We start from the raw sequence: 26,946 nt of genomic DNA on the forward strand, positions 1-26,946 counted from the left end.
ACCCTTCAACTGAAATACTTGGTAAGATATTCATTCACATTCCTAATAAATAGACAAATTCATCTGCTCACACAGCAATCAGCTTCACTTCTCAGGAAAACAAATCAAGTTACTTGTGGTTGTGAGGGTTTTTTTCAGTTTTCATTTAGGTAAACTAAAATGTTAACTTAATGTGTTACTTTAATTTTCATAGCAGTCTAAGAAAAGCAGAAGATTTTGAGATCCTGAAGTATTTTTATTGTAATAGATCATCTTCTACTACTGTTGATGACCTAAATAAACAAGGCTGAAATGATCATTATGCATCTAATCTTAATAATGGCCCATTTATCTGCTGACACATATTAAGGCTCCATCTGGCATGCACACAATTGACAAAAACAAGCCTATTCGTTTGCCATCCTGAATGCCAGTTATAAAAGGGAGAATTAACTACATACCAAAAAGTACAATTAATCAACACTTCATGCTGGGTAACTGTACTATAACTGGTTTTTAACCACTAACTTTCACCCCTTTCTAGAATTCCATGGTTCCTGTTATTTAGCTTAACATCCAAAAGCCTTGTCTGATTCATCAAAATTAACTGCTGTTATCAATGGATGTTGTCACATTCTACCACTAAAAGCTCAAAAAATGGAGGAAAAGAACACAATGATTTTCTTCTCAGGGCACCAAGCTGTCCTACTTGGAATATGTAAAATGAAGAATACATGAAGTCCTGGGCTTGAACTAGTAGTGTCCCATTTAGGCTAAAAACAAACAAACCTCATTAAATCCATGACAAATTCTAGATGTTCTTCTATCTGAACGAAACATTGGCAAAATGGAAGCAATGTCAGAATATTTCTCGAACACATCTTTCTGAAAGCAGACAGTACTACCCAAAACTTGCACACACAGAAAAGACTGGGGACAGAGAAAGGGAAAGAAAATAGGGCAGTAGCCAGAGAAAGCGCCAAAGAATTAAAATAATTTAATAACATTAAAATACCCTAGGTAGTATTCTTGTGACATTATCAAGGACCACTAATGTAGTAAGACCATGTAGCTGCTCTGTCCAACAGGAAGAGAGGTCCAAGATGCTCCATCACATTATTAAAAAAACATGAAAATAATTTCATTTTAAAAAACCAACAAAACTATTAACATCCTTATGTACCCCTAAAGACAGCAATATGACCAATGCTTACAGTATCCATGGCGACAGGAGAGCTGCTTGCATGCAGAGGCAGCCCCAGCCCACTTGGCTGGGCCACAAGCACACTGCTATTCCAATGCAGCCTATCTTGGTTCCAAAGCTGACTGGTCTGGAGCTGGAAGACACGTCTTCCCAGACAGTGAGACCAAGCTTATTAACTGTAAAAAGTCTAAATAGTCTCTGTATAAAGAACTGAGAGAGTCCAAGTATAGTGGAAGTAAAACCTGGTGACTTTTCACAAAATCAGTCTAAGTCCAACAAGGTTTAGTAAGGCCTGGTCCAGCACCAGACTCCGAGTCCTCTAAGTAAAGTCTATTATTAGTAACTTGGTTTTCCAATATTTGCAACATCACAGTTACCTCTTCATACTAAATAATACAGAACTAACTGCATGACAGAATGTGTATTATTACGCGTGTTTTTTTAAAAATATAACTAAGATCATCTTCTAAAAAATACTTCTTAGTAGAATTAGTTTTGTTTCATATTATAAAATATATTTCCTAATGAGTCCAACTCAAACGAAGTCACACATTTAATTTCTCACGGAAAACCAGCAGAAGCTCCCGGCTCGCTCACCGCTAGAGGGGGCGGCACACGCCGCAGCCACCGCGCCGCCCGGGGCGCCCGGGGACAAAGGCTCCAGCGCACACACGCCCCAGGCCGTCCTCCTGCACAAAAACACTTCAACACTCGAGTCACCGAGGAGCTTTCCGACACTGATTTTACCTGCTCATCCATCGAGCAGCCCCGTAATTTACAGGGCATCACATCTCCTTATCTAAGCATGGAAATTACACATTCTATATGCTTGACTCAATAAGCAGCAAAATCCCCAATACAGCTGCATTCCACTCCCACCCCCTTCCCCTTTATTTTTCAGCAGGAAGAATGACTAACAGATTAAGCTATCTCAGAAAGGAAGTGATACTCCATCTTCTGTGCCGTTCAAATCATTACCAGAAACCTTTGGGGAAGGAATCAAGTGAAACACACATTACCTGGTGCAATAAAAGCACAATCCTGTGCAATTTAATCCTTACTGATGGACAGGAGATTAAAAACAGTGATGCAACCATTCTTTCTGGCATTAAAGAAATAATCTATTAATTATTTTTTTATCCTGTAGTCAAGTCATGGCTAATAGTACCAATTCCCTGGACTAAGTGGCAAAAACACTTTCTAGTGCAAGTGGTCTGCTCTTCTTGATAACCTCATAATTCCCTGAGTTCACTCACTACAACTCTTATAAGGCACATAAAACAACATAGCTGAAAGCTGAAACATGACATTTAAATGAAGCATACTACTTGAATTACTTCCTAAAAAAAGATATTTCAAGATCTTTACACAGTTTATGTCAAACCATGCTCACTATTCCCAATAAATTAAGATTTGGGGGCAACTCAATCTAAAAAGACAGCAGCATCAACGTATGTAAGTATGTACCCTAAATATCCCCATCAATCAGGAAGCACTTTCTTCAAATTACAATAAAGATTACAGCCACACTGAGTGAATCCCAAAGGCTTTCAAAATATAGAGAATAGAACCATTAGGAACTTGCACACTCAGCCAGACTGTCAGCTATGTCACCTTCCTAGAGGAACACACCCCTGAATTCCTTAGAGATCGTTCTCTGGTGTTTCCCCTTTTGATTTATAATACCTTAAGAGTCTTTTGCTCATCTCCATAAGACTGCATGTTCCATCATAGCTCACACATTTCCAAGTCAGTATAATATGGATGCTCTTCAGCTGGGCTACTGATTTCACCCCCAACACTGGCGAGCTGCACCCAGGCTCATCTCTGCCAAGCCTGGTCTTACCCCCTTCCTCCTTCAAAGCCAATTTTAAGCCTTCTCAATCAGCCCTGCCAACTCACGGACTTTTAGACAGGCAAACCCCATTTGTCTCCAGCAGGCCTGGTACCATAGAAATCCCATCCCATTATTGCAAAAGCCAAAACACCACTGATGGCCCTTAAGCCACACGTTGATCAGGTGAGTTCTCCTGTTGCTTTCACCATTTTCCTCCCTGCAACCAAAGGGTTTGAGGAAAACACCACCTGTGTTCCTGCTCCTTCAATCTGTTGCCCTAGTGCTCTGAAGTTCTTTTTGACTGCCAAAAGACTTCTGTCATCCACCTTGTCATTGTCAACCTGCACAACAACTAGAAGTGGGTAATAATCAGAGGGCTCAATTAGTCCTGAGAGTCTCCAAATAACATCTCTTACCCAGGTCCCAAGGCTGCAGCAGACTTGCCTGTGGAATGGGTCCAGCTGGTATATGGGGCCCTCAGTTTCCCTGCAAAGGAAGTCACCTACAATCACCTTTCTTTCTTTCTTTCCACCCAAAGTTGTGATCCATCTGGCTGACTTGTTCTGGGCAAGCACCAAGAGAGAACTTCATCCCCACTATTATCTGCCTGACCCTGATACTGCAGAGCTTCATACATATGGGTGCAAGTGCCCTTCATACAAGGGCACTTGGGAAGAAAAGGGAGGCCGGGGGGAATTGTCCTATCTCCCTGGGCAGGGACCTGTTTCTATTCACCCTCACCTTTTAGGTCACTCGCTTCTACCTGCTGAGAGGGTCAGGGTTTGTCTGACTTTTGCTAAGCCTCCATCCATTGCATTTCTCTCAGGGACTGAAGGATGTGACTCCAGCAGTCTGTTTTCTCTCACACTCCCTAATACTCCTCTGCCTTTTCCATTGCTCTTTAGAATGAAACAAACCAGAACAAATTCTTTCATTCATCTCAGCAACTCAGAGACATGTACAGAAGTTATTATGAGTTGCAAAACAGGCCAGGTATCTCCATCTACTGCTACTGGAGAAGTAGAAGAACACAATTTAAACAAGACAAGAGGATCTGCACTCCACTATGTAACAGGCCAAAAACGTTACAGGATACCAACTGAAAAACCTGGACCCTGAAATTACTGGCACTTTTGCTTCCCAGAAAAGTTCTTCCCAAATGCCAAGCAGGCCTTTACATCCAACCAAGGCTGGCATTAGAGAGGCTCTGAGAGGAGAGACCGCTTCTCACAGCTCCTCAATTGAGCATTCTGCACACTAACTTTTGATCTGGCTGGCATTAATTACTCTGCCAAAAATAATAGTCTTGTATTCAGCTATGTCCCCATTTCAAGTTAAGAAAAACCAAGATACCCTGAAGGCTCAGATGTGTTGTAAATATGTTTCTTTATGCTTTATGATAAGCAGACAAAAACTAACCCTTGGATGGCACATGGCTGCTTCAAATGAGACAGTGCGGGAACATTGCTACACTTTGAAGTCAACTTTTAAAATAAAACTCACAATGATCAGTGAGTCAGAACCAAATTCACTTTTTAAGACACACAAATGAAAGTGAAGCTTTTCAAATGCCAAAATTAAAAAAGCACTTTTTCAAACAGTATGTAAAGTTAGTTGAATACAGAAACCCCCAGAAGAGTAATACAAGAAGCTGTAGTATCAAGTGCTAAAAAGTACCAAAAAGCTATGGCATCATTCTGTTTTGTCAGTTTTAGTAAGCTTTTAAGAAGGAAATGTCAAGTACGAGCAGTCACTCATATCCTCATCCTAAGAGTTCTCATACGCTTGAGAGTAATTAAGGTAAAAGAGAAGATCTGAAGGAGTAAGTGGCATCTTTTACTAAGCTAACTGATACTGTTTAATGCACACACAAAACAAAAGCACACAACAAGGAGACAGGTTTTATGCACATAACAGCTTCCTAAAGCACAGAAAGAGCTGCTGCTTTTGTATTTTAGCATCTTCATTTGTCTGTCAAGTTACAGTTAAGATTGTATATTTCAAAGAAACTAGTAAGAAACATGGTTTTGCTAAGGACAAGAGCAAGTAAAGACTAGCTGTATCAGCTGTCTCCTGGAGAATTAGGACACTACTACACTGGTATATGTATCATTTGACTGCCCAGCCTTTGGTTCATAACATTGTACTGATTAAAAACAAGTAAGTAATAAAATAAACTAAAACCTTTACCTTTGAAGTTATAGTTATAAAATAGAGAGTGTGAGAATGACATCTAACAGAGACTGGCAGTGCCAATTGTTCTAACAACTATTTAACAACCTGTAAGAAAGGAGCTGCAGGTTCTTTTCCATATATCATCATCTTCCAGTAGTCAATACAAATATATTTATTAGTCAACAAATTTACATTTGAATCCCAAAGGATTTAAAGACAATTGAAAGTAAATTCCTTAAATATGATTTTTCCAGGCCAGAAGTTGATTGATCCTTAAACAGTTAATGCTGAAAAAATGCATACTGTATTTGTTTTATGAATACGTGAGCTGTTCTCCAGTACTATCAGAGATGCTGCTTCACAGACACCACACTAGTTTTAATACTTTCTGGAATTCAAATTCACCTTTCAAAATAAAGTAGTAAACTTCCTTTGTATACAGGAACTTACATTTAAGCATTACCACTAAAAAGCCACAATTGGCAATTATAATTTAAATTCTCTGTATCTCGTTAGTCTAAACATGCAAGACACTTTGTCACTTATTACCTAGTGGTCTTATTACATAATAACTCATCCTAGCCTCAGAAGACCACTACAAATACATAGACAGATATAAGCAACTCGCCAGCTTGAATAAAAAAGTTGGAAAATTAGCTATAACTTTATCTCTTGTAAGGAATATCTCATATCATCCTAACTCCTTATCAGCTATAGTCCTGACCAGCAACATGCTTCCTGTGCCCCAGTTAAGACTTCCAGAGATGAAAACAGTATGCAAATCATTTAATTGGCCTAATGCAATGGTTAATCCACTCCTAAATGAACACTCCTAAAGCACTGGGACACCAGTCCAACAACTGATGAGTTAAAAGCAGTTTGATCTCTGATCATCTGTTTCCTGCAGTCTGACAACTGTCAACATCAGATCGTTCGAAGCAGAGAAAGGATCTTAATCTATTCAAATGTATGATCAGATGCAGCAATCTTCCTAACAGAGCACCATCTACTACTTTTGTAACTAGGCTTATTTTTAAAAGCATTCTGGTGTTGCTTGCTCAGAGACTTTAGGCAAGTATTCTTTTGCAGTGGTGTCATCTAGTGGTCGAATTCAATGAAATAAAAGCTACTCCTTTCTGTATGATTTTCTTCCTTCTTACACACTGACCTTTAAGCAATCTATTTCAGTCTGTAAGTAGCTGACTTTTTAATTTAATTAACGGATGGACAAGAATTGGTTGGGCCCCAACCTCCACATGGGTAAGGGAAGACATCACCACATAAGCTATTTTTAAAAGTGCAGGTAGAGTTGCCAGATCTCTTCACTGCACAAGTCAGACCAAAAGCTTATCGTTTAATTAACTAATTATCAAACTGCTCACCTATATACCCTGATAAAGAAGAACATTACTTCTTGTGACAGCACCCAGACTCAAAATACTGATGATAAATCACAACAGGTTGTTTACATGGCCTTTAAATGTAGTTTTTCCTCCAACAAAGTAAAATAGTTTTAAATCCAAAGAGTATGCTGCTGACTTCAAGCAGAAAAGAACAAGTCTTACTGCTGAGCAAGTTAAGCTGTTGAAGGGTTTTTTTTAAGTATGTCTAAGGCATTAGCTGAGGTTATTATTTTCAGGTAGGTCTTTCATACTACATAGTTTCAGCTTTCAGGTAACTATCTTCAGCTGTCAAAATATGTCAAAATCAATTTCACAACTTTCAATTACCAATAATAAAACACAGTACTAAGACAGCAACAAATAGACAGGTTACTGCAAGAGACACTATTCCTTGTGGAAAATCAAAAGACCAATAGGTACATGATGGGTCTTGAACTTCCAGTTCTGAATGTCAAATATAGGGAGCAATTCCATTAATGTGATAAACATATTTCCTCCCCTTCAATAAAGTGTGAGCTAAAACATTAGCTGTTTATTTTACATGCTAATTGATCATGGCTAACATGGAATATTGCTCTAATCCTCCCCCCAGCAAAATCTCAAATAATTTCCATGCCTTTTTCAATAAACTACTTTCCATAAACTGCAATGTGACATTCTAATGGACAATATTTACAATATCAACTGGTTTCAATTCTTTAGCAACTCAAACTTAATTTTAGATTAAATTTTCTCATTTTATTCTGTAATGTTTCTGACCAATATTTCAAATAGTAACTTTGTCTTTTGTGAAGGCAGTACTAGTGAAGTGTTGTTACACAATTCCTACATTTCTTTAACTGGAACTCTGAGCATCTTGTCTCTGAAAGCATAGCACAACTGCCACTTCGGAGAAAAGTCAGCCCCAGTTTGGCCAGAAAAGTCAGACACATACAAACCAAGAAACATGGCTATTTTTAATCAATACATCACTTTAGAGGGTTAAAGAGAAAGCAGAATGATCTCCTTGTTGCTTCTAACAGATTACCAAAATGCACCCATAATTTTTAGAGTCCACTTGAACAAGGCACATTATAGGATTGGGGGGGGCTTTCTCTGCAATTTGTTTCTGGTTGACAACAGTTGTTGGAGACACCAGACACACCAAAACAAGAGGAGGACGGTATATCCCTAACTCTCCTGAGTTCCCCTTACCAGACCTCTATAACAAGGCAGAATTAGCCAAATTCAAAACTGAGCAGCATAGCAGATGGCCAGAAACCAGAAGAGACATAAGACCAGAAAAAGTAACCAACCGAGCATTAGACACTGCAAAAACCAGAACACACAGGTTTCATACAACCAAAAAAGCCAACATATTCCTATACTCTGAACAAAGCACTTGTCTTCTCTTTGCAAATCAGCTGCCATCTCTTGCAGTATTATAGACAACTTTATATGCTCAAGGATAAAAACATTTGTATTAAGCCAAAATGCTAAGCCTTCTAGTGTTTGGGTTCCCAAACATTTATTTTGTTCAAAATCTACAAACCTGCAAACTATCTTACAAGAATAATACACATGCAAAGTCAGGAGTTATTAAATAAAATATCAATATTTAAATTGTTTGAGAAGCCTTGGTTACATATGCATTATGTAGTAGGCTTGGCATTAAATGATACAGAGTTCAGAAAACCAAAAAATCCTACTGACATTACACGTGCAAAAAACTTCAAAAGCAGTGGAAGAATTTACAACACCACAAAACAACTGGGTTTTCATGATCTGCCAAATTCTGTTGCTGTCACAGAACACAATTACAATATAGATGGACTGTGATAATTTTTTCTAGGAAAGATCATAAAAATGTAGCTGCAAATGACAAATGCACGCAAACAGCTCTGCTGAAAAGCCGTATTATGTACAAGTAATGTGAGTTGGTACACTTAATCCCCAGTGCAGTACTTCAAAATACAGGTCAAAGTCAACTGTTAATTGGCAGACAAATAGCTGCGCCTCACCTCCTCCCACTCTGTATTCTTTAATTATGTACCCCTAAGCATAGAAGTCCCTCTGCATTACCATGCTATTTGCAGCGTTTCCTGGATTTGGTATTAAAGTCGGAACTAGCTCCCTGCTAAACCTTTGTCTAGAGTATCAGTGGCATATTATCAGCTAAGGCAAGTTTTTTATTGTACATTTTACACCAATTTATACTTATGTAATTTAAAACATACAATCTCTAGCAGACTAATTTCTAATGGAAATAAATTTTATTTGAAACTTTAAATCTTTTGAACGGTATCCAGCCCATACCAGAGGCTTAAGCAACTCAGCTTATATCCTATACACGTACTGATCAGTGAAAGTAAAACATATACATCTAACAATTTTGTGTTTATCTCAACACAAGTTCAAGTAACACAGAAGGTTGAATTAAAGGCTGGTAAAAAAACTGCAGCACTCTCTTAAGGAGATGTCACAACTTTACCTTTGGAAACATCTTTGGAAAGCTACAATACAACAATGCAAATATTTCAGAAAAGTAATAGAAATAGTCATTTTTGAGGGAGAAAACTTCTAGAAGAACAGTAATTTTTTGCTATTATTTTGGAAACTGTTTTCTACCTCTGAAGATACTAAGGCATTTCACTGAGCAAAAAAGAACACCTGAACAATACTGACAATTCATAAAATTCATGTTTCTAAATGAACAAATGAAACCAATGAACACCTTATTCTCTAAGCAAATTAACTGCAATACCAGTGGTAACCTGAGTCTAGTCATTTGACAAGTACAAAGATGAGAAAGAAACTTTTCCATACAGAAGGCAGTAACCCTACTGAAGTTGTTCTCATCCTGGCTTTGCAGACTGGGGTTTACTGATTGAAAAGAACAGAGCAGTGAAGCTCTGAAGCTTTCACTGCTTCACTTCAGAGCAGTGAAGCAGTGAAGGAAAGCTCTTCTATTAAGTACTGACCTTATGTACATAACCATATCAGCTTCCTTACAATTTATCTCAGTGCATCGAGATTTTTCTTCCTGGTGCAGTACAAAATATCTGGATCAGCTACTACAATAACTCACACAGAATAACTCTACTCCAGTGACCATTTTAAACCAGCCCACTCCTATCACCCAGCAAACACCAAACTATGCACTGAGCATCAGGCTACCCACAGGAGTCCCCACTACTCTGAAGTGTAAGCTGTTACCCACTTCCTGAAAAAAGGAAAATAAAATGACCCTACAAAAACAAAAACCGCAGCAGCAACAGCTGAACCCACAAAGGCTTTAGCACCCATTCTGCAGGTATGTCCAAGCTGAGCATGTTTTTTCACACCTTAAACCTCAATTAAGTGAAACTGTAAACTCATTTAGATAAAATATGGACCTTTTCTAGACCTCTCTTAGAAGTTACTTTAAAGAAAGACTCAAGCTTATTTACACTATAGAGCATGTGTGTACCAATGATATCAGAAAGAACACATCTGAAGCTTTGAATTCTTCCAAGGTTTTAATGAGACTAAGACAACAATAAAAACATTTGCAGTAAATACACCAGTATTACAATAAGTATAACACTGAGAGGGAAGAAACCCCTATCAACCTAGATTTTAGATAATCAACTATTATAAACTTTATACAGTTAATTCCCAACTTCACTGATAATGCAATCACAATTTTTGCACTACCTAAGAAGTAAAAATCCAACATTTATCAATTATTTAAACCTTTCAGCAGTTTGGCTATTAATTCTGAATGAGTCATCAAAACTTATGTGTGTTGTTTTAATTCATAGCTTCCCCTGATTTCTCATTGAATCTTATTCTAGAATCAACCCACCTTTCTTACATGAAAAACCAACATTCTTTTGTACATCCACCACACAGACCAAAAAACATGCAGTGTCAAGACCTGAGAGAACTGTCATAGTTCCACAGCTGCTTCAAAGCTAAGTGAAGGTATCAAGCACAGCAACACAATCCTGCTTAATTAAAGCAGGGAAGTACAATAATAGTACCACCAGCTTAAGCATCACACCTCACTTGGATGTATTTGTTTGATGGAATTTATTACCCTTTGTGCTGAGTTCAAAAATTTTTAAATACACTTACCTTGCACCATTATTTCTAAGTACTTCCACTGTTTCATCAACAAAATACCGATCCTTGACATAAGCAAAGATTTCATCACAGATCTCATGAAGTCGGGTGCGATGGGTAAGGGTGGCCAAGTAGAGAACTGGAATGATGAGTGCCTCTGGAAAACTTTGAAGATTATGCCTGGCTTTCTTCTCTGATTCCAGAGCTTCCTGATATGTGAGTCCTGGTTTGCCTGTGACAGCACAACTCCACACAAGGCTGTTGCACAGAATGGTGCGTTCAAAAAAATCACTGGAATGGAAGAAAGGTTGGAGGGGGAAGAAAAAAGAAAACAGTTGAGTTCTGACTAACATTTTAAACTTGCTCACAGTTAATACAGCAGCAAATTGCAAATATCTTTTACAAGTATGAAATGCAAAAGCAGCTCTGCTTCTCTAGTGTTGGTAGAGATATCAAGGGATATTTGCCATTTTTCAGCCATGGCATGGTAAATTGCTGTTGTACAACCACAGTATCCTCTCATTACAGACTACAGTAAGAGAACCAAGACCTAGAAATGCTGCAAACAAATATTCATGTATAAGAAGCCTTTTGCATAATAATAATCACACTGAGTTTAATAGGTGTCATACTCTACTCACATTTCCCCCATTTCCACAAATATTTGCACGACGAGCGCCTAGAACTGCACAAACATGAAATAACTGTAAGATCACAAACATGTTGCAACTTGAATAAGTTCCAGATTTTGAGTGCCTTAACTCACAAACTAAAAGATGGGAGAGGTAAAAAATTAATGTCAAGTAGCTCTCTAAATAGTTTTTATTCCTTCACTGTTTGCATAGCTCTTACAGAAAAGCACTGAAATATTTTTTCCTACAGATTTTTTTCCTCCCTTGTTCCGTTAGTAAATATTGATTCTCTTCCTTCCACACATTTCCAATTAAGGCTAAAACTGCATTGCTGTTACTGCTTGCTTACTAGCCATTATATTGGAATCAAGATTGAAGAGCTTTCATTAGTCAAAATCTGTCCATTTTTGACAGGTGTCAGAAGAACAGCAGTTTATTAAAACATTTCCTAAATGAAGTAGATGGCATATCTATTCACAAAGCCATGTTAAAACATATAATATACTATGGATCAGTGATCAGACAGCAAAGCAATCTTTCAATATGCCCCAGTTCAGACAATGCTTTTACTTGCCTTAACAAATATTAATGGACTAGTATTGGTAACTACTGAATACACACGACAAACCAAGGTTTATCAGTCCAACATAGCTATTTCAAAACACACAATATTTGGTCAACTGTACGCATGAGCTACCTATACTGAAGTTTCATTTAATTCCTTTTACAAAAAAACCCAAAACAACCATTTTTAAAAGGATAGACCTGTTCAAATAATTTCTAGTAATGAGGTTAAGAGAATTAGACAGTTCACAATGAGTTTTTTCTTGCAGTCTCCCTGCAAACCCAAGCTGGCAAACATTCACTGGTGACACTGATGCAGATGATAGTGTTCACTGCAGATGGGCAGATGAACCATAACATTTTGTAAATGAAAATGGAAATTTTCAGATTGAGGACAATGAAGGGTCTTGGCTCAGATAATCCTTTCTGTATGAGCACAGGATTCCTCTGAGTCAGATATGCTTTAGGAAGAACCATCAGCTGCAAGAAGGGGAAAAGGATAGAAGAGGAAGGGATAGATAAATTATCTGAATACTATTTAATAGCTAGAGAATTTCAGATTTTTATATCATCTGCTATCCTGCTACCTACTTAATATATTTTGACAGTACATGGATAATGTGGGCCTGCATACTCTAAAGACAGAAAGGAGAAGAACAAAGGAGAGAAAATTAAATAAACTATTCTTCAAGATATGAAGAACAGATGGCTGTCAGTCATTCTTTGTGAATCTTTATTGTGCATTATACTTATTTAAACATATTAAAGAACAGGTTAGACAACAATCTGTTTTGTGAGTTTGGGTTTTTTTGTGAGGTGATAGAATAGATAAAATGTGATCTCTTCAGGTCTTGTCTTGCCCTACATTTCAATATTTCTGTATTAGAATAAGTAATTTTTATGGATGGGTATTCAATGGAAAAAGTAGCACTTACTTAAGTCTTCATTCAGCTGCATTTCTACATATATTTTTTTGTCTCAGTTACCCAAGAGGCTCTTGGTAACTATCTTTAGACAGGAAATAGAAAAACACTCTAAAGAGTTACTAAAAAAATGTACCAGAATATATTTTTTCTTTTTAATTATTAAAGTAAAGTTAAATAAAAAGCCAAGGAGGTATCAGAGGGCAAGAGAGAGACAGAAGTTCACACTGACAGTGTTCCTTTAAGAGCTGCTGTTATTCTTTGTGAAGGGACACTGGGCAGTCATGCTATTTAAAGCAGCAGCATTGAACTTAGAGGAGGAAAAAAAATTTAAAAACAGCTAAAAAAATAATTTAAAAATTCCAATCAACAAACTTCTTTCTAAAAATTCCTAATCGTGATTATTACAAGTACAAAATGCTAAGATTAACTGAAACATATTTGAAGAAAATATGTCCCATTTGCATATGAGCATATTTTTGTGTATCTAGTTTCATTCTCCCTCATTTCCTCTTTTGTTTTGTGCGGATTTTTCCCCTGTGAATTTACAGGGAAGAAAAAAGAGTGTGAAAAAAAGCTACATTCCATTTTGAAAGCATTATTTAGCTATCTTTACCTTTATTGCATCAAAACCATCTGTGGCTTAGTCTGTTAGCAGTTTCACTGCAATATTTTAAGGATCTCACTTTAACTTGGTTTGAGAGAAAACAAAATCCCACCGTATACTACTAAATATACTCTTTCTGTCCCTGTCTCTCCAGGGCACATTAGCTATCACAAAATGCTTGACAAAGAAGACACAACAGCTACCAAATCAAGGGAATGGCAGCAGCAGCAGTGCTACCCTTTCCCTTTACTTGAAGGGTAATTAATAATGCCCTTGATCATATTCTACATTCAACTTAACTTCACAACAGTAAGAGCATCTGCTGCTACATCACATCTCAAGCATTACCTACGTCTTTATCTAGGGAATTATGGTTTCTGGGGCTTCCTTGCTGTTTCAAGATCTCTGTGACTCTTGGCAACATGGAGAAAGAAGTTCATACAATACACATCCACAAAGGTCACTTGCATGGGTGCATCTGCATTCGGGAAGTCAAATGCAACTGTAGCACCCTGGTGATGCCCACATCAGTTCAACTACTCGAGGAGCATGGACTAAAAACTAATTTGTCTTTGTAGTTGTAATTAACACCAACTTCTCAGCTGGATGCCTCTTTTCATTTAATTAGTTAGTTTTTTATGCAAGGTAAGGCAAACTGTAAAATTATCAGCAAATCATTGAGTAGTAGTTTAATGCCTCTACTCAGTAGGTATTTGATAGGAGGCAGGTCATTAAAAGAAGCAAGAAATAAATTACTTGCAATCTCTATGCTGACTGCATTTGCAATGGATATAAAAATGAGCCTAGAAATTATGGCTGTCTTTTTCTTGAACTAACCAAATATTCCTCTTGATTTTAAGACCAACTATATTTTTAGTGTGCTTCAAGAGCATTTATTGCAAATATTTACTTCCATTCATTTTCTTAGCACATGTTAAAAACAAATAATTAAGTGTACCACAGGAGGGTAATCAGAGAAGATGAACTCTGCCATTCTGGATCAGAGTTTTCTTGTACTCTTGGTCTCCAGAAGTAGTCAAGAATTTGCATTACAAACAATGCACAAAACAAACAAAAAACCCATGATAAATACATTTAATCCTTAGTATTTGTGGGTAAATTATGCATTACGGAATACATTTAAAGTGATGAGTTTCTCTCCAAGAGAACAGGAAAATTCACCTAATTTAACTAAGGACACTTAAAAAGACTTTTGAAAGATCTCTATTTGACTGTAACCAAGAACTCTACAGGCCAACCCATAAAGAAGTTTCACTAAGTTTTGAAGATGAAGAGAAACAGCTCTTCCTCTCCCCCTCTCATGTTCTAGAATGAGAAACATTCCTACCACTGCATCGACACTACTTATCAGTGTCTTTTTCAAACGTCTTCATACACAAGACATCCCACACTTTAATAGTAGCCTTCTCTGCACATCTATATCAGCTATGAACTTTCACAGACAAGGCGTCAAAGACTGGTGGTAATATCCCACTGGTTCAATATGTTTTTCATGCATTCCATATATGCCGTGCACATCCGTACTTGATCTTCTTACTTTAACCCCACAGACTCTCCTTGCTGGTCTGTCCCTCTAACCAGGAATATAACCAAGCATGAAAAACATCAGCTCTCCCAGTTTCTGTTCCTAAGGATAAATATAACTGGACATGCTCCCCCCTTCTGAAAGTGTTACAAAATTATGTGATTGTATTTCAAATTAAAGAGGAAATACATTCTCAACAGGAAAGTCACTTTACAAAATACTAGTCTTGCCAAATTTTTATATTAGTATAACCATTTCTTGTATAGGAAAGAGTAATACTAATGTATAACTTCTAATCAACTCTACTACAGCTGACACATACATGAAAGCAGCTTTTCACCACTAAGTTTGTGCTCTGCCAAAAAACCCACCGAACAACCCAACAAAAAACAAACACAAAACCAGTTTGAGTCTGAACTGTTTGTACTAGTTTAAAAGCATTTGTATAGTTGATGTAGGGGGTGATTTCAGATTATCATATATATCTGTACAGCCTTCTTGATCTAGTCAGACTGTAATTTTTAAATTCTCCCCTCAAATAGTAGATTCAAAGCTCAACTTAGACAATGGCTTTCTTTCATGAAATAGCTAATAAAAATTTTAAGAAGTGGGCCTTCCCTATCCCTATTATTCTAATTGCCCTTGCTTAAGCAAAGAAATAGGTAATGTTGTTTTCAGAAAACTATCAATCAGCAACCAGCAGAGACAAGGATCATCATCTGTCTAAAAGATGACCAACCTTATCTTCTCCAGCAGATTATGTCCAACTAACAGTAACCTAAACTTACTACCCATCTGTGCCAGAACACTTTGCTAGGTAAAGAAAGTACATTTTCCAATCCAATGCACCAATTTTACCCAAACTAACAAAAAGGGCCAGAAAACAAAAACAACAAAAACAAACCCATTACCAAAAAACACACACCCCCCCCCATACGCAAAAAACAAGCATAGCAGAATTTTCTGTAGAGTCATCCCAAATACCACATTCTAAGGCCTGACCTCTCAGCTAACCACCTACTGACATTTCTAGGGATTGCCTGTGTGAACACATCTAAATTTACTCCTTAATTCATGGACTTTGGTTAAGTAAGGAATTTGATCTTTCGTACTTATTGACAACACCTCTGCAGTATAAGTAAGCCTGTCAGAATACTTCAAATAGTCACCAAACATTTTGAGAACAGACAAACATTTTAAAAGGATTATATTCAAACTGACATTTTAGTAAAACTACATGTACCTGAAACATGTTTCCCTGTGTCAACAAATTTTCCCAGTGTCAAATATATTAGAGTCATCTAATGATAATTGTAACCAAATAATTGTAACCAAAAAAGCAGCTTATCGGAATAAGCAATTCATTATCAATAAGCAAAGCAATATCAGAAGCTGGGGAAGGAGGACAATTCCTACAGAAACAGGAGGCTGTCACCTCTCCCTTGTTAGGTTCTTATATGCCCTATAAGGAAAATACTCCTTCCAGAACTCCCAACAACATAATCAACACCCCTAGAGTATAGAGTTCAAGGAACAGCAAGGCATTACCCTTCAAAGTTACTTAATCCAGCTTCTTTAAAATTTTATTAAGTGAAGTGTATTTGAAAAACAAAAACAAGTCGAAACATGAAAAATATTTAGGTGTGCTTTTATTTCGTATGCCGAAAATAAAACACATTTTAGTTTTAGCCTCCTTAGTCTGCACATCTTTAAAAAATTATAGTTTGGGTGTGGGGGCCTTTTGTAGGTGGGAATGTTGGTGAATCAGACCGGTGGTGAAAACCCGTAATTTATCGGCTTTTGAAAAATGTCTTGCTAAATACTTTCTGTCCATTGTTCTGACAAACGGTGAAGTGAGTGGCTGCAAGTTCGGGACTACGCTTGCCATTCGCCTTCACGCGTTAACGGGGATTTCACCTATCCTGTTCAGCTTTGTACACGCGGAAAAAATAAAAATAAAAAGGATGAGAAGAGCGATAAAAGCCTCACTAGGAAAAAAAGCTCCTAAGGGGACAGGTGCGCTCGCTGGGCTTCAGGCGGGGTTCAACCCCCGGCTGTGCGGCCCGGCACGGGAGGGCCGGCGGCGGGACCCCTGCCCCGCCGGACAGGTGCAGCGACCCCGCGCCCGCGCCGCGCTCCCCGCCGGCCATTTCCAACCGGATCAGCCGGCAGCTCCCCGCGGAGGCGGGGCGAGCGCGGCCCCGGGCGGCGCGGCGAGGGCCGCCAGCAAGGGGTTAACCGCGGGAGCCGGCCGGGGAGCCCAGCCCGGGGGAGCCCAGCGGGCCCGGCAGCCTGTGCCCCCCGCCCGGCCGTCACCACAACAATAGGGCACCGGCACACGCCGGGCGGGCGGCCCCCACCGCGCCGGCTGAACGCGGGCCCGGCGCGGCCCCTTCCGCGGAGCGGCCTAGCGCCGTGCGCCGCCGACACGCGGCTGCCGGCGGGGGCGGACGGGAGGGAGAGCCCGAGCCCGGCAGACGCTCCTTGCCGCCCGCCGCCTCCCATACGCGCAACTTTCACTTCCCCGGCGGGGGCAGGGGCGACACCGCGGAAAGAGCCGGAGAAGGAGAGGGGAAGGAGCCGGCTGTCTTCCTTCCCCGCGGGTGAAGGGGGCTGAGGGGTACCCCCGCCGAGGAGGGGCAGGGGGAATCCCTGCCCCGGGCGAGAGATCCGCCCTCTCTTCCCCCATCCCCCTCGCGAGGGCACAGGCTAGGCGCCGGCCGCGGTCCCCCACTCACACCCCCCGGCAAGGCTCCCCGCGGCGATCCGGGGAATCCCCTTTCCTCCCTCCCTGCCCGCCCAGGTGTCAGAGGCGCTGGGGGCTCCGGCCGCTCCCTGCCCGCCGCCGCCGGAGCGCGGGGGGGTTGGCGGGGGAGTGCAGGACGGACATAGGGACGCGCAGACCGACACGGGGCTCTTTCTTACTCGTAGTTCCTGAAGATCTCGTTAGTGACCCTGCAGTAGAAAACACGCTCGTCCGGTCGGAGGTCGGCGGGGGGCTTCACCCTCACGAAGGGCTTTCGGTGCAGTAGCGGCATCGCCCCGCTCCCGGCTCTCTTCCTGCCCCAGGATCAGCTTCAAGGGGTACGGAGGAAAATAAAAAACACGGAGAGATTAAGCGCGGCAGAGGCACCCACTAGCCCGGGGAGGAGGGAGCGGGCCCGGCTTGTCCCTCCTCCCGGGGGAGCTAAGGCAGGAGCGAAGGAGAGCGGCGGTGGCGGCTCGGCGGAGCCTTTTGTGTGCCCGACACGCCGTTGCCTGCCTGGGACTGCGCGCGGACCAACGGCGGCACCTTCCTCCGCCTCCGCCCGCCTCACAATGGGGCCATGACGCCGAGCGGCGGGCGGAGGCGGCAACCCCCGCGCCAGCCGCGCAACGTGCTCGGCTCGGGGATACCCCGGCCGCGCTTTGTCTCCTGCGGCGCCCCTGCCTCCGGGTCACCCCCTTTCCCCCGCCTCTGACCCGCACACGCCCGGCCGGACACCAACTTCCACTCCCCCGCCGCCTCCGCCTCCTCCTCCTCCCGCAAAGCAAACACCCAGGAGGGGCAGCGCTGACCACTTATCTCCGTCCCTCCCTTTCTGCCGGGTCGCTGCCTAACTGGGGTCCTCGCCCTTCCCGCCCAGCGCCTCGCCCCGGCCCGGCAGCTGCCGGGCTCCGCCGCCGCGGGACGACGCGGCCGCGGCGCGGGGGACAGCCCGGCCTCCGGCCTGTCCAGCGGGGGCTGCGGGGCTCCCGTCCGTCCTGCCCACCTGGTGCGGCCGCAGGCTCTGCTCACTGCTCGCTCGGTGCGGAGCGCGGTCCCCCTCGCCGCGTTTCTTCCCTTTCCTCAGCCCCCCCCCCCCCGCCGGCTCCTGGGAAGTTTTTGATCTACTTCTTCAAGCCCTCAATCAGGAAGAGCTGCGGGGAGGAGCCTTCCCCTGCTCTCCCCTACATCTTTATTGGCCGCTCGGTGCCTTCCAGCGTGTGTCACACAGGAAGACAGCGAGCTACATTATTAATTAATGGATGAGAGGACGCATCCTCCATTTTTGAATTATCAGCCGGAGACCTCCGGTGCGGGGGGTGCGCCCAGCCCGGCTGCCGGGAGCGGAAGGCGGCTCTCCGCGCGGCGCTGCGGCCGGCCCGGGCTGCGGGCGCCTTAAGCGCGGCGACCCTGGCGGGGCGGCCGAGCCCGCGGCGTGCGGGGCTGCCCGCCCGCGCCTCCGCCGGCGGCGCCAGCAGCCGCTGCCGAGCCGCTGCGAGACCGCCGGTCCCGGCGACACCCGCCGCTCGGCCCCGGAGCCACCCCCTCTCTGCCCTTCGTACCTGCCCTGCGAGCAGGGGCCCCGGCGCGTCTCCTGCGGGGCTGGTTCCCGGCGGATTTCGGCGTTTGACAGCGCAGGGCCGGGCGCGTTGCTCTCTCAGTTACAGCCCCCGAGCCACGGTGCTGTCGACGCGGGCGGGGGCGTTCGGGTGTATTTTGAAGAAAGTGCGATTGTATATAATTAAGATGAGCATGAGGGTTGTACGTGGGCCCCCTAACATTGCTTTTCAGTTCACCGAAAATGTCATTAAATGGTTTCGTTAATAGATTCATTTTCATTACCATTTTTTAAACGCTAATGCATTTACAGTGTCATTGGTAATTAAAACTGGAGTATTAAATTAATTGTGTTCCTAAGAGTGCTTAGCCAGGTTGGAAGACAAAAACCACAGAAAGTCCATATCCATTGTAATTCATCAGAACTAAGTGCAGTGTTTATATAAAAAATCTACAGAGTAACTGTAGAAAGTCCTTAGAACTATTGAGGTGATTAATATCTGAAGGCTGATACCTAAATAATTCAACAACTGAAAATGCCGTTCCTGCAAATAAAGATCCGGTGCTGTTTCCTGCACCTGTGCATGATGGTTTGCTTTCCTCTGCAAGTAAAGCCAGCAATCGCCACTGCTGTAGCATGTGTGACTAAAACAATGTATACATACAATCCATTGATTATTTTAAAAATAGCAGGTTTTAATCAAAAGCACGGAGAAATGTTTATGATCACTTCAAATTAAGTTTACAAAGCCTGTACTGCAAATCATGTTAACTCCTGAGTCCTACCAGTTTATTTTCATTTACCAGCTGACTACCCTTTCAGTTTTTATTTTCTTTCTAGCAAAGGGCACAAATGCTACTTGAATTAATGCAGTTTTATCTAAAATCTGGTAATTTTAATCTATTTTGCCTCAAAACTGTATAGTATGCCATGCTTGTGACATTTAGTGTTGCCAGCTCTTGGGGTTGCAGCAATTTTGCAACACTTAGCTTTGTTTTAAGCTCTTCAGCAGATGCAATTAAATTGGGACTTCAGGTCACCTTAAAAATAATAAATCTCAAGTTTGAGAGAAATGCTGGAATATGCAGCCCCAAAAGGCTTACGAATTAGAAGGGAAAGAAAGCTTTGAGTTACAAATTTTGGTAAATCTTATTATTTTTAAGCCACTCTTATGATGTCTGGGAACCTGGCTGTTTTTTTCATGCTTGTATTGTCAGCACAACATTATTTTAGCACTGGTTGGTATCCATGAAAAATGCATGAGCTGATAGAACTGTGACATCAAAAGCAAATTCCCTTTTCCTCTTCGCTCTCTCTTGCCCTCTTTCTCTTTTCTTCTCACCTTTTCCTCCTCCTCGTGTTCTTCCCCCCTCATTAATCCCTCGGTGATTTTCCAGTGAACAGATCCTCACTGAGTAATAGGGTTGCACTGTGTTTTCATGTTCTTAGGACAGACAGGAGCAGTTCATTTAGTTTTCACCTTTGTTCTTTAAAATCTACAAATCCAGGCTCTGGTTCTTCTTCCGGTAAGGTCAGCAGGACTAGAACAAATTTTTATGACGGTCAGCTAAATGTCTAAGTGGGCATTGAGAAATCAACATAAAATAATTCTGAAACATCAGGAAAAGTATACTTTCCTTCCACAGGAATTTTTTTAAACACAATGTTTAGGCTTTACAATATTTTGGGGCTTTTTTACAAATTACTGAAAGTAGTTTTATTTCAAGATGCAGGAATGGGATGGTTGGTAACATTCAGTGACGTTGTTGATGTGGATTTTACCACAAAGAGCAAAAATGAAGCTGCTTTCCTTGTAGAAGATGACTTATACACTAATAGATATATCATAATTCCCTAGTCAGGGAGATTGCAGTTCTCACTCACAGAACTTTAAAAATAGTTGTATTTGGAACACAAAATCTTATAAAACACTTGGTCTCTATGCTTTACAAGGGTAACACAATTTCCTAGGGACAGAGTCAGCCCAGACTTGGGGCAGTCTCCCCCACCCCTGCCCAACTGCTCCTTCAAAGGTCCCCACAATTTGAATTTTTTGAAATTTTCTTTTCACTGGATCCTTCCAGTATTACAGATTAATTTCCTAATCCTATTTCTTCCCCTCTTTAAACTACCAGGAGCTGCTTTACACAAAGACACTCCAAAATTTTTATTCAACTATGTCCATTACAAAATAATTCCATATGTGACTGTTGTTATTCTGGAAAAAGTAGAGCACATGCAATATTTTACTAAAGGATTGTCAGTTTAAAAATCATACCTGAATTAATGTTGGAATAACTAATACTTGTCCAAATCATATACTTGGAACAGTGCAAAAGTAGAATTTTTACTCAGTTTTACCTGTATTATCATGCAACTGGGAGAGTATTTTCTGCAGCGTGTTTAGCCACTCACTCTCTTGCTTTTTTTTATTATTTTTATTTTTTTTTTCCAAAGTTGCTACTTTGTTCTCTCAACATTTTGCTGAAATTAGAGAAAAAACATAATTGGATTTCTTCATTAAGAACATCCTTGGACCTTGAATGGTATGCTAGGTTCTCAACTCTAATTTTTGTAAAAAAACATATGGTTGAAAAGATAAATGTGAAAATGTGTAAATGATAGATTGCTTGTAAGTTCTTCTGTCAAATGACATGATAGCAATGACACCTACCTTTTTCCCAGTTTACTGGATCATATATAAAGACAGAACATATATATAATATATATGCAAGGATTGACTCATTTTAATGCACTGAGTAGATTTGGGGTGACTAGTATCATCCCTTTCCATTCCAAATGCTGTTTTGAAAATCCTTAATTTCTGTAATGTAAACATTAACCATAGATCACTTTTTTAAAGCCTAGGGCACTCAGCAAAATATTTATCCAGTTATGGATTTTATAACTTATTGATACCATTTTTTTTCACCTTTTGCCCTTTCTCTGTCACCTTGCTAAGTCAATTCACTCTTTTGATCATATATCTTTATTTAGACTTTTAACTATGTGAGCAAAGACAATGTGCTAGTTTTATCAATCTACTCCAGCTGTGGGTAACAGTAACATTTGGTCTATTGTCTTTTACTGGTTGTAAAGCACTATGTTCAGTGTTTAATAACATACTCACTTATAAATAACATTCTACAGTCAAAAAAAGAAACCACAGAAGAAGTACACATGATTTTTCACAACACATTTAATCTTTCATTCTGGTGCAGTTATATTTCAACATACATTTAAAGTAGTTCTGTAATCACAAGAACAGGAAGCAAGTTCCTTTTTCTGCAGCTGCTGGATGCATTCATTATTTTGTTGCTTTCGTGAGTCACAAATAAAGGTAAAGAATCCCTGTTGCCAGTGAATTTTTGGTAGTTTCTTAATAACCTTAAGCATTCCACAGCTGCAAAAGCAGGCATAATTGTTGGGTCTTTTGCTATTAAAGAGGACATTAAGTCATGGCCAGGGTCTGCTGTGGCTCTTGTTGAACTTAAGGAACACCCAGTACAGCAGAGCCCATCCCTCAACAAAGCCCTCAGGGAGCTCTCGGGATATTTCTTATATCACTGGATTCATTCTGTGGAAAGGCATTCCACATTCTTAATTTTTTTTCACAGTTTAATAGGATTTAGACATATGGTTCTCACTGCTTTTAACAGATATTGCATGTTTAATATCTGTGCAACTCTAGAAATTAAGAGATATGTTCCTTTAAAGCTTAATCATATCCTATTTTTTTTTCTCTCAAAAAATGCTATTAAAGGTATTTAAGCTGATAACTTTATACTAGTGGGGTGGAACTCTGACCTTATCTACTTTACAGCAATGACCATGTATGATTGGCCTCTAACCTGGTTACAAAATGATAAAATGATGTTGTGAAACCACTATTCATTTCCTAATAGTGTCTCTGAAACCAGCTTAAACTCTGAGAGGATTGCCACCATGTTTTCTCTCTTACAGTCGTAGTGCACAGGATACAGAGTATTGACACTACTGTAATTTTCTTATACTAAAATATGCAGAATTTCTATTGCTAACTCATATTTAGAATGAATGATGGCTGATTAAGGATTTTGAATGAATGAATGAATGAATGATGGGCAGATTTGCTAAATTTTACTACATATGCACGTTGTCACTACTGGAGCAATATATGACATTTTACAATAGACTTAAATATTCTGAATCAGCGTGCTTGAAATCTGGATGTGTATGATTAAGATATTCTTTGAACAGTCAAATTTTTAAGATTGGAAACTCTCAAGCTGAATAATACTAACCTACCATTTACTAAGTTTGCATTCATCTTATTTGAATTGCTTACATTGAACACCTCTCTGTCTAGTTGATGAGTGGAACAAATAATTTCAAGGATGTTGCTTTATGATTTTATAATGTGACGGTACAGTCCCAACTTGTTTGTTTGTTTTAGGTTTTTGTGGGTTTTTTTGTCACCAATACTGAGATTGGACAACTCACTTGCACATTGAAATGATCCCATGCAGTCCAATTTCTGTTGAGGAGTATATGAAGAGAAGTTGGCCCAGTAGCTGATCTGGGTTATTCAGTCAGAGTTTACAGTGATGATTCAATCTGAAGCATATATATCTGCTCAGTCAAATACAGACCATGCTGAATTTTCTTTGAGTCATTCATTTGAGAAATGTGATGACTCACACCTGTGACCAGGATTCGGACTTACACCTTTGGCCTCCACCTTATTTTCTTCTGTCCTGCTACTCATCTCTAACAGAAGACCTTAAAAGTTAAGGCAAAGAGGTTAACTATCCAGGCACTCTTCTGATGGTAGATCCCAGATAAGAGCAGAACTGGAAGGAGAGTAGCTGGCTGAAAAAGACTCTGGATGTCTCCCCACTTGACAAGACATGGGTGAGTCATGGTGTGCACAGGTGGAACAGCCCCACCATGATGCTTCTGCTCATGCTCAGACCACTTCAGACAAGGTAGACAAGGGCTGGAGTTAGCTGGTAGCTTGCTCTGCGTACAAAGCAAGCTTCAGTTTTGATTTTGAGCTTTCACAGGATGCTCCAAGCCTGCTGAGTCCTACATCTGGAGGGGAGCCAACCATACTACATCACAGCCACAGAATATAGTCCTTGGGGAATGCTGTACTCCAGGGAAATCTTCTGAAAGGAGAGCTCCTCAGGCTCAAGCCCAAATGATCATTCTCCCTTCTGCCACAGATCCAGGGACAGACATGATTTAGGTAGACACCACCGCCCATGCTGGCGGCTCACACCCAGGGGAAAGTGAGATACTGACAGAATTTCTACATTTCTTAAAAGTCAGGCACTCATAAATATGTCTGTTTTATATAAAGCATGCATGTAGAGCAGAACTAAAGGAAAAAAACTTTAAAGGTTGTAAATCCAGTGCATACTATAGTCTTGCTCTCTTTGGAGGACTTAGGACAGCTGGAAAGTTGGATTGTTACCACAGAGTTGCTACGCATTCATAGCAAGGAGGAAAATGTAAACATTGATAAATGAAATTGCTCATTTCAGAATTGCTCATTTCTTATCAATTAAGAAGCAACAATTATTTCAATTGTAATTTCCAGTCATCCAAGAAGTTCTTAGACAAAAAGCAAAGGTAAGGGCAATCCTAAGACTACCTTCACACATAGAACTTATAGACTATGGTGTGGACACAGATATAAAGTTGCAAAAATGCTTATATCCACATAGTTTATTGTTCTATAGGAACACTTTCTAGTGATTCAATGTATCATCATATATCTGTAAATGTACCCATATTTAAGGTTGAATTGGCATAAATATCTCAGCCTAAAATACATTTTAAAAGTTTGCATCTTTGTTACAATTACAGGATGTTGTAAAACATTGCATGTAAATCCAGATTTACAGAGACAGGAATACTTAAACCAGCATACCAACCATTGTGTTGCCCCCAGAAATCAGAAAGTTAATTATAACTGCAAGCTTCCTTTAATGCAAAAAGAAACAGTCATCTACAGTTCTGCCTAGTCCTTAGTGGATGCAATGGATAAGACCCCCCCCTTAAAAACAACTTTCAGTTGCACTCCCTATCACTGACTCATTTGAGGCACAGCGAAATAAATGCAGCTGACAATGAGAAAAAAAGGAGAAAATGTGCAGGGCATTTCTTTTACACCTTATACTGGCCACTATCCCCACTAAATTAGTACCAAGAGGAAAGGTTTAAAAGGTCAGATCAAGTTTAAAAATGCCCATGCCTTCCCTGCCCTGAATTGACTTGATTTTTATTTTCTAATGTTTGTGAGTGGATGTGTTATGCCTCTGTGACAAAAGTGAAGTTCAGTGAGAGAATTTCCTGCTTCATAGATAGGTTTTTAACCATGCAAGACATATGGATGACCTCAATTCTCTATTTCTTGCCTGTTGTGCAACTGAGAGTTTAGCAGCAAAAGGAGGTACAACCTCAGCATTATCTAATACTTGTGCATATTGCATGTGCACATGCTTGGAAAAAATGTTTAGCAGCTGACAGAAGTTTAAATAAAACACTTCCTCCCCCCTGCCCCCAATAATAATTCTTTCACACCATCTAAAACAATCTCCTTGGCAGGAGGACAGTTTGTCAAAAAATCAGGAGGGGGAAAGGGAAAGGTATGCCAGGAAACACAGCTCCTGTCTGTGCCGATGGTGGAATTCTCAATGAGTTCTACAACAGGCTGTGAGTACAACCCATCTCTGAGTCCAACACATATGGATTCTTCTTAATGTTCGTGTAAAACCTGGTTACAAAAAATGGTGACTTTCCAAACAGCTTTGCAGAACCAAATAGAAACAGCACTCTTCATCTGGTGGAGCTCAGTCCGACTGTGTGAATGAGGAAATGCTACCAGAGGAGTTTTTTTGCTGCCATTAATTTGTTTCTGTTAGGCTGATGTTGCCACCCTGGTGGGCACAACTTTGCAGGCCGGCCTGTCAGTGGGATTTGGATGGATTTTAGCACTAATGATGGGATCTGAAAAAAAAAACACTTTCAGGAACTACACATTTTGTGCCTAAACCGCGAGCAGTTCAGGGGTCTCTAGTGGGCCATGGCAGCCATAGGGGGAAGACCCTCACAGCTGCCCATTAGGGCTGGCCTCGTCGCAGGTGGAGCGTCCGCCCGCTCACCTCTGGATGAGGAGGATCATTAAAGCTTAACCAGAGCGGGCTGAGGAGCAGGGACAGCCCTCACAGCTCAGCTGACCACCCTGCAGGGCTGTGCAGGGGCTGGAGGCCACCATTGCCCAGCCTGCTGCCTGAGGAGGCAGGCTCGGCGCTGCGGCTGCCGCGGGGAGTCCATCCATCGGCCTCCTCCGCACGTCCGTCCAGCATGTCCCCAAACAGCGTGTTGGGAGCCCGGGCAGCACTGGGGCTGTGCCTGGCCCTGCACGGCTGGCGTGCACCACCAGCACTCCATGGAGCACCTCACCACCTGCTCCAGGGAGGCCCACCACCCTCCCCACCGTTATGGCCTTTGCCAAAATTGGGTAGGAAGCGTCTCTTTGCTCCAAGCCAGGTAAAGGCTTTGAAGCCTGTGGGTGATGGGTGCCGGGTTTGGCCACCCCTTTAGCCGGCAGTGAAAGAAACAGCACTGGGGTCAGCACTGCAAGCTGTGCTGCTCCTCCTGCACCAGCCACATCGCGTCCAGCGCTAGCATCGGTGC

The 26,946-nt window shown here is 41.2% G+C and overlaps 1 protein-coding gene across 7 annotated transcripts in view; it reads right to left on the minus strand.

The window, feature by feature from the left end:
* BAZ1A (bromodomain adjacent to zinc finger domain 1A) overlaps nt 1-19,389 on the minus strand; it is a 63,393-nt gene extending 44,004 nt beyond the window's left edge. Inside the window, exons 1-3 of one of the 7 annotated variants that reach the window (XM_085580479.1) lie at nt 19,265-19,389; nt 17,882-18,031; nt 10,697-10,975 (exon numbers count right to left, since the gene is read on the minus strand). In XM_085580479.1, the coding sequence (XP_085436605.1) occupies nt 10,697-10,975; nt 17,882-17,994 (392 nt within the window). In that variant the 5' untranslated portion in view covers nt 17,995-18,031; nt 19,265-19,389. Of the gene's footprint in view, nt 1-10,696; nt 10,976-17,881; nt 18,227-18,418; nt 18,479-18,514; nt 18,803-19,264 lie in introns of those variants that run through there. The other 6 variants (XM_021542677.4, XM_085580475.1, XM_085580477.1 and 3 more) reach the window with 6 other exon arrangements.
* Nucleotides 19,390-26,946: the final 7,557 nt, after the last annotated feature.

Source organism: Lonchura striata, chromosome 5 (assembly GCF_050655825.1).
Source record: "Lonchura striata isolate lonStrDom1 chromosome 5, ASM5065582v1, whole genome shotgun sequence".
NCBI lineage: Eukaryota > Metazoa > Chordata > Aves > Passeriformes > Estrildidae > Lonchura > Lonchura striata.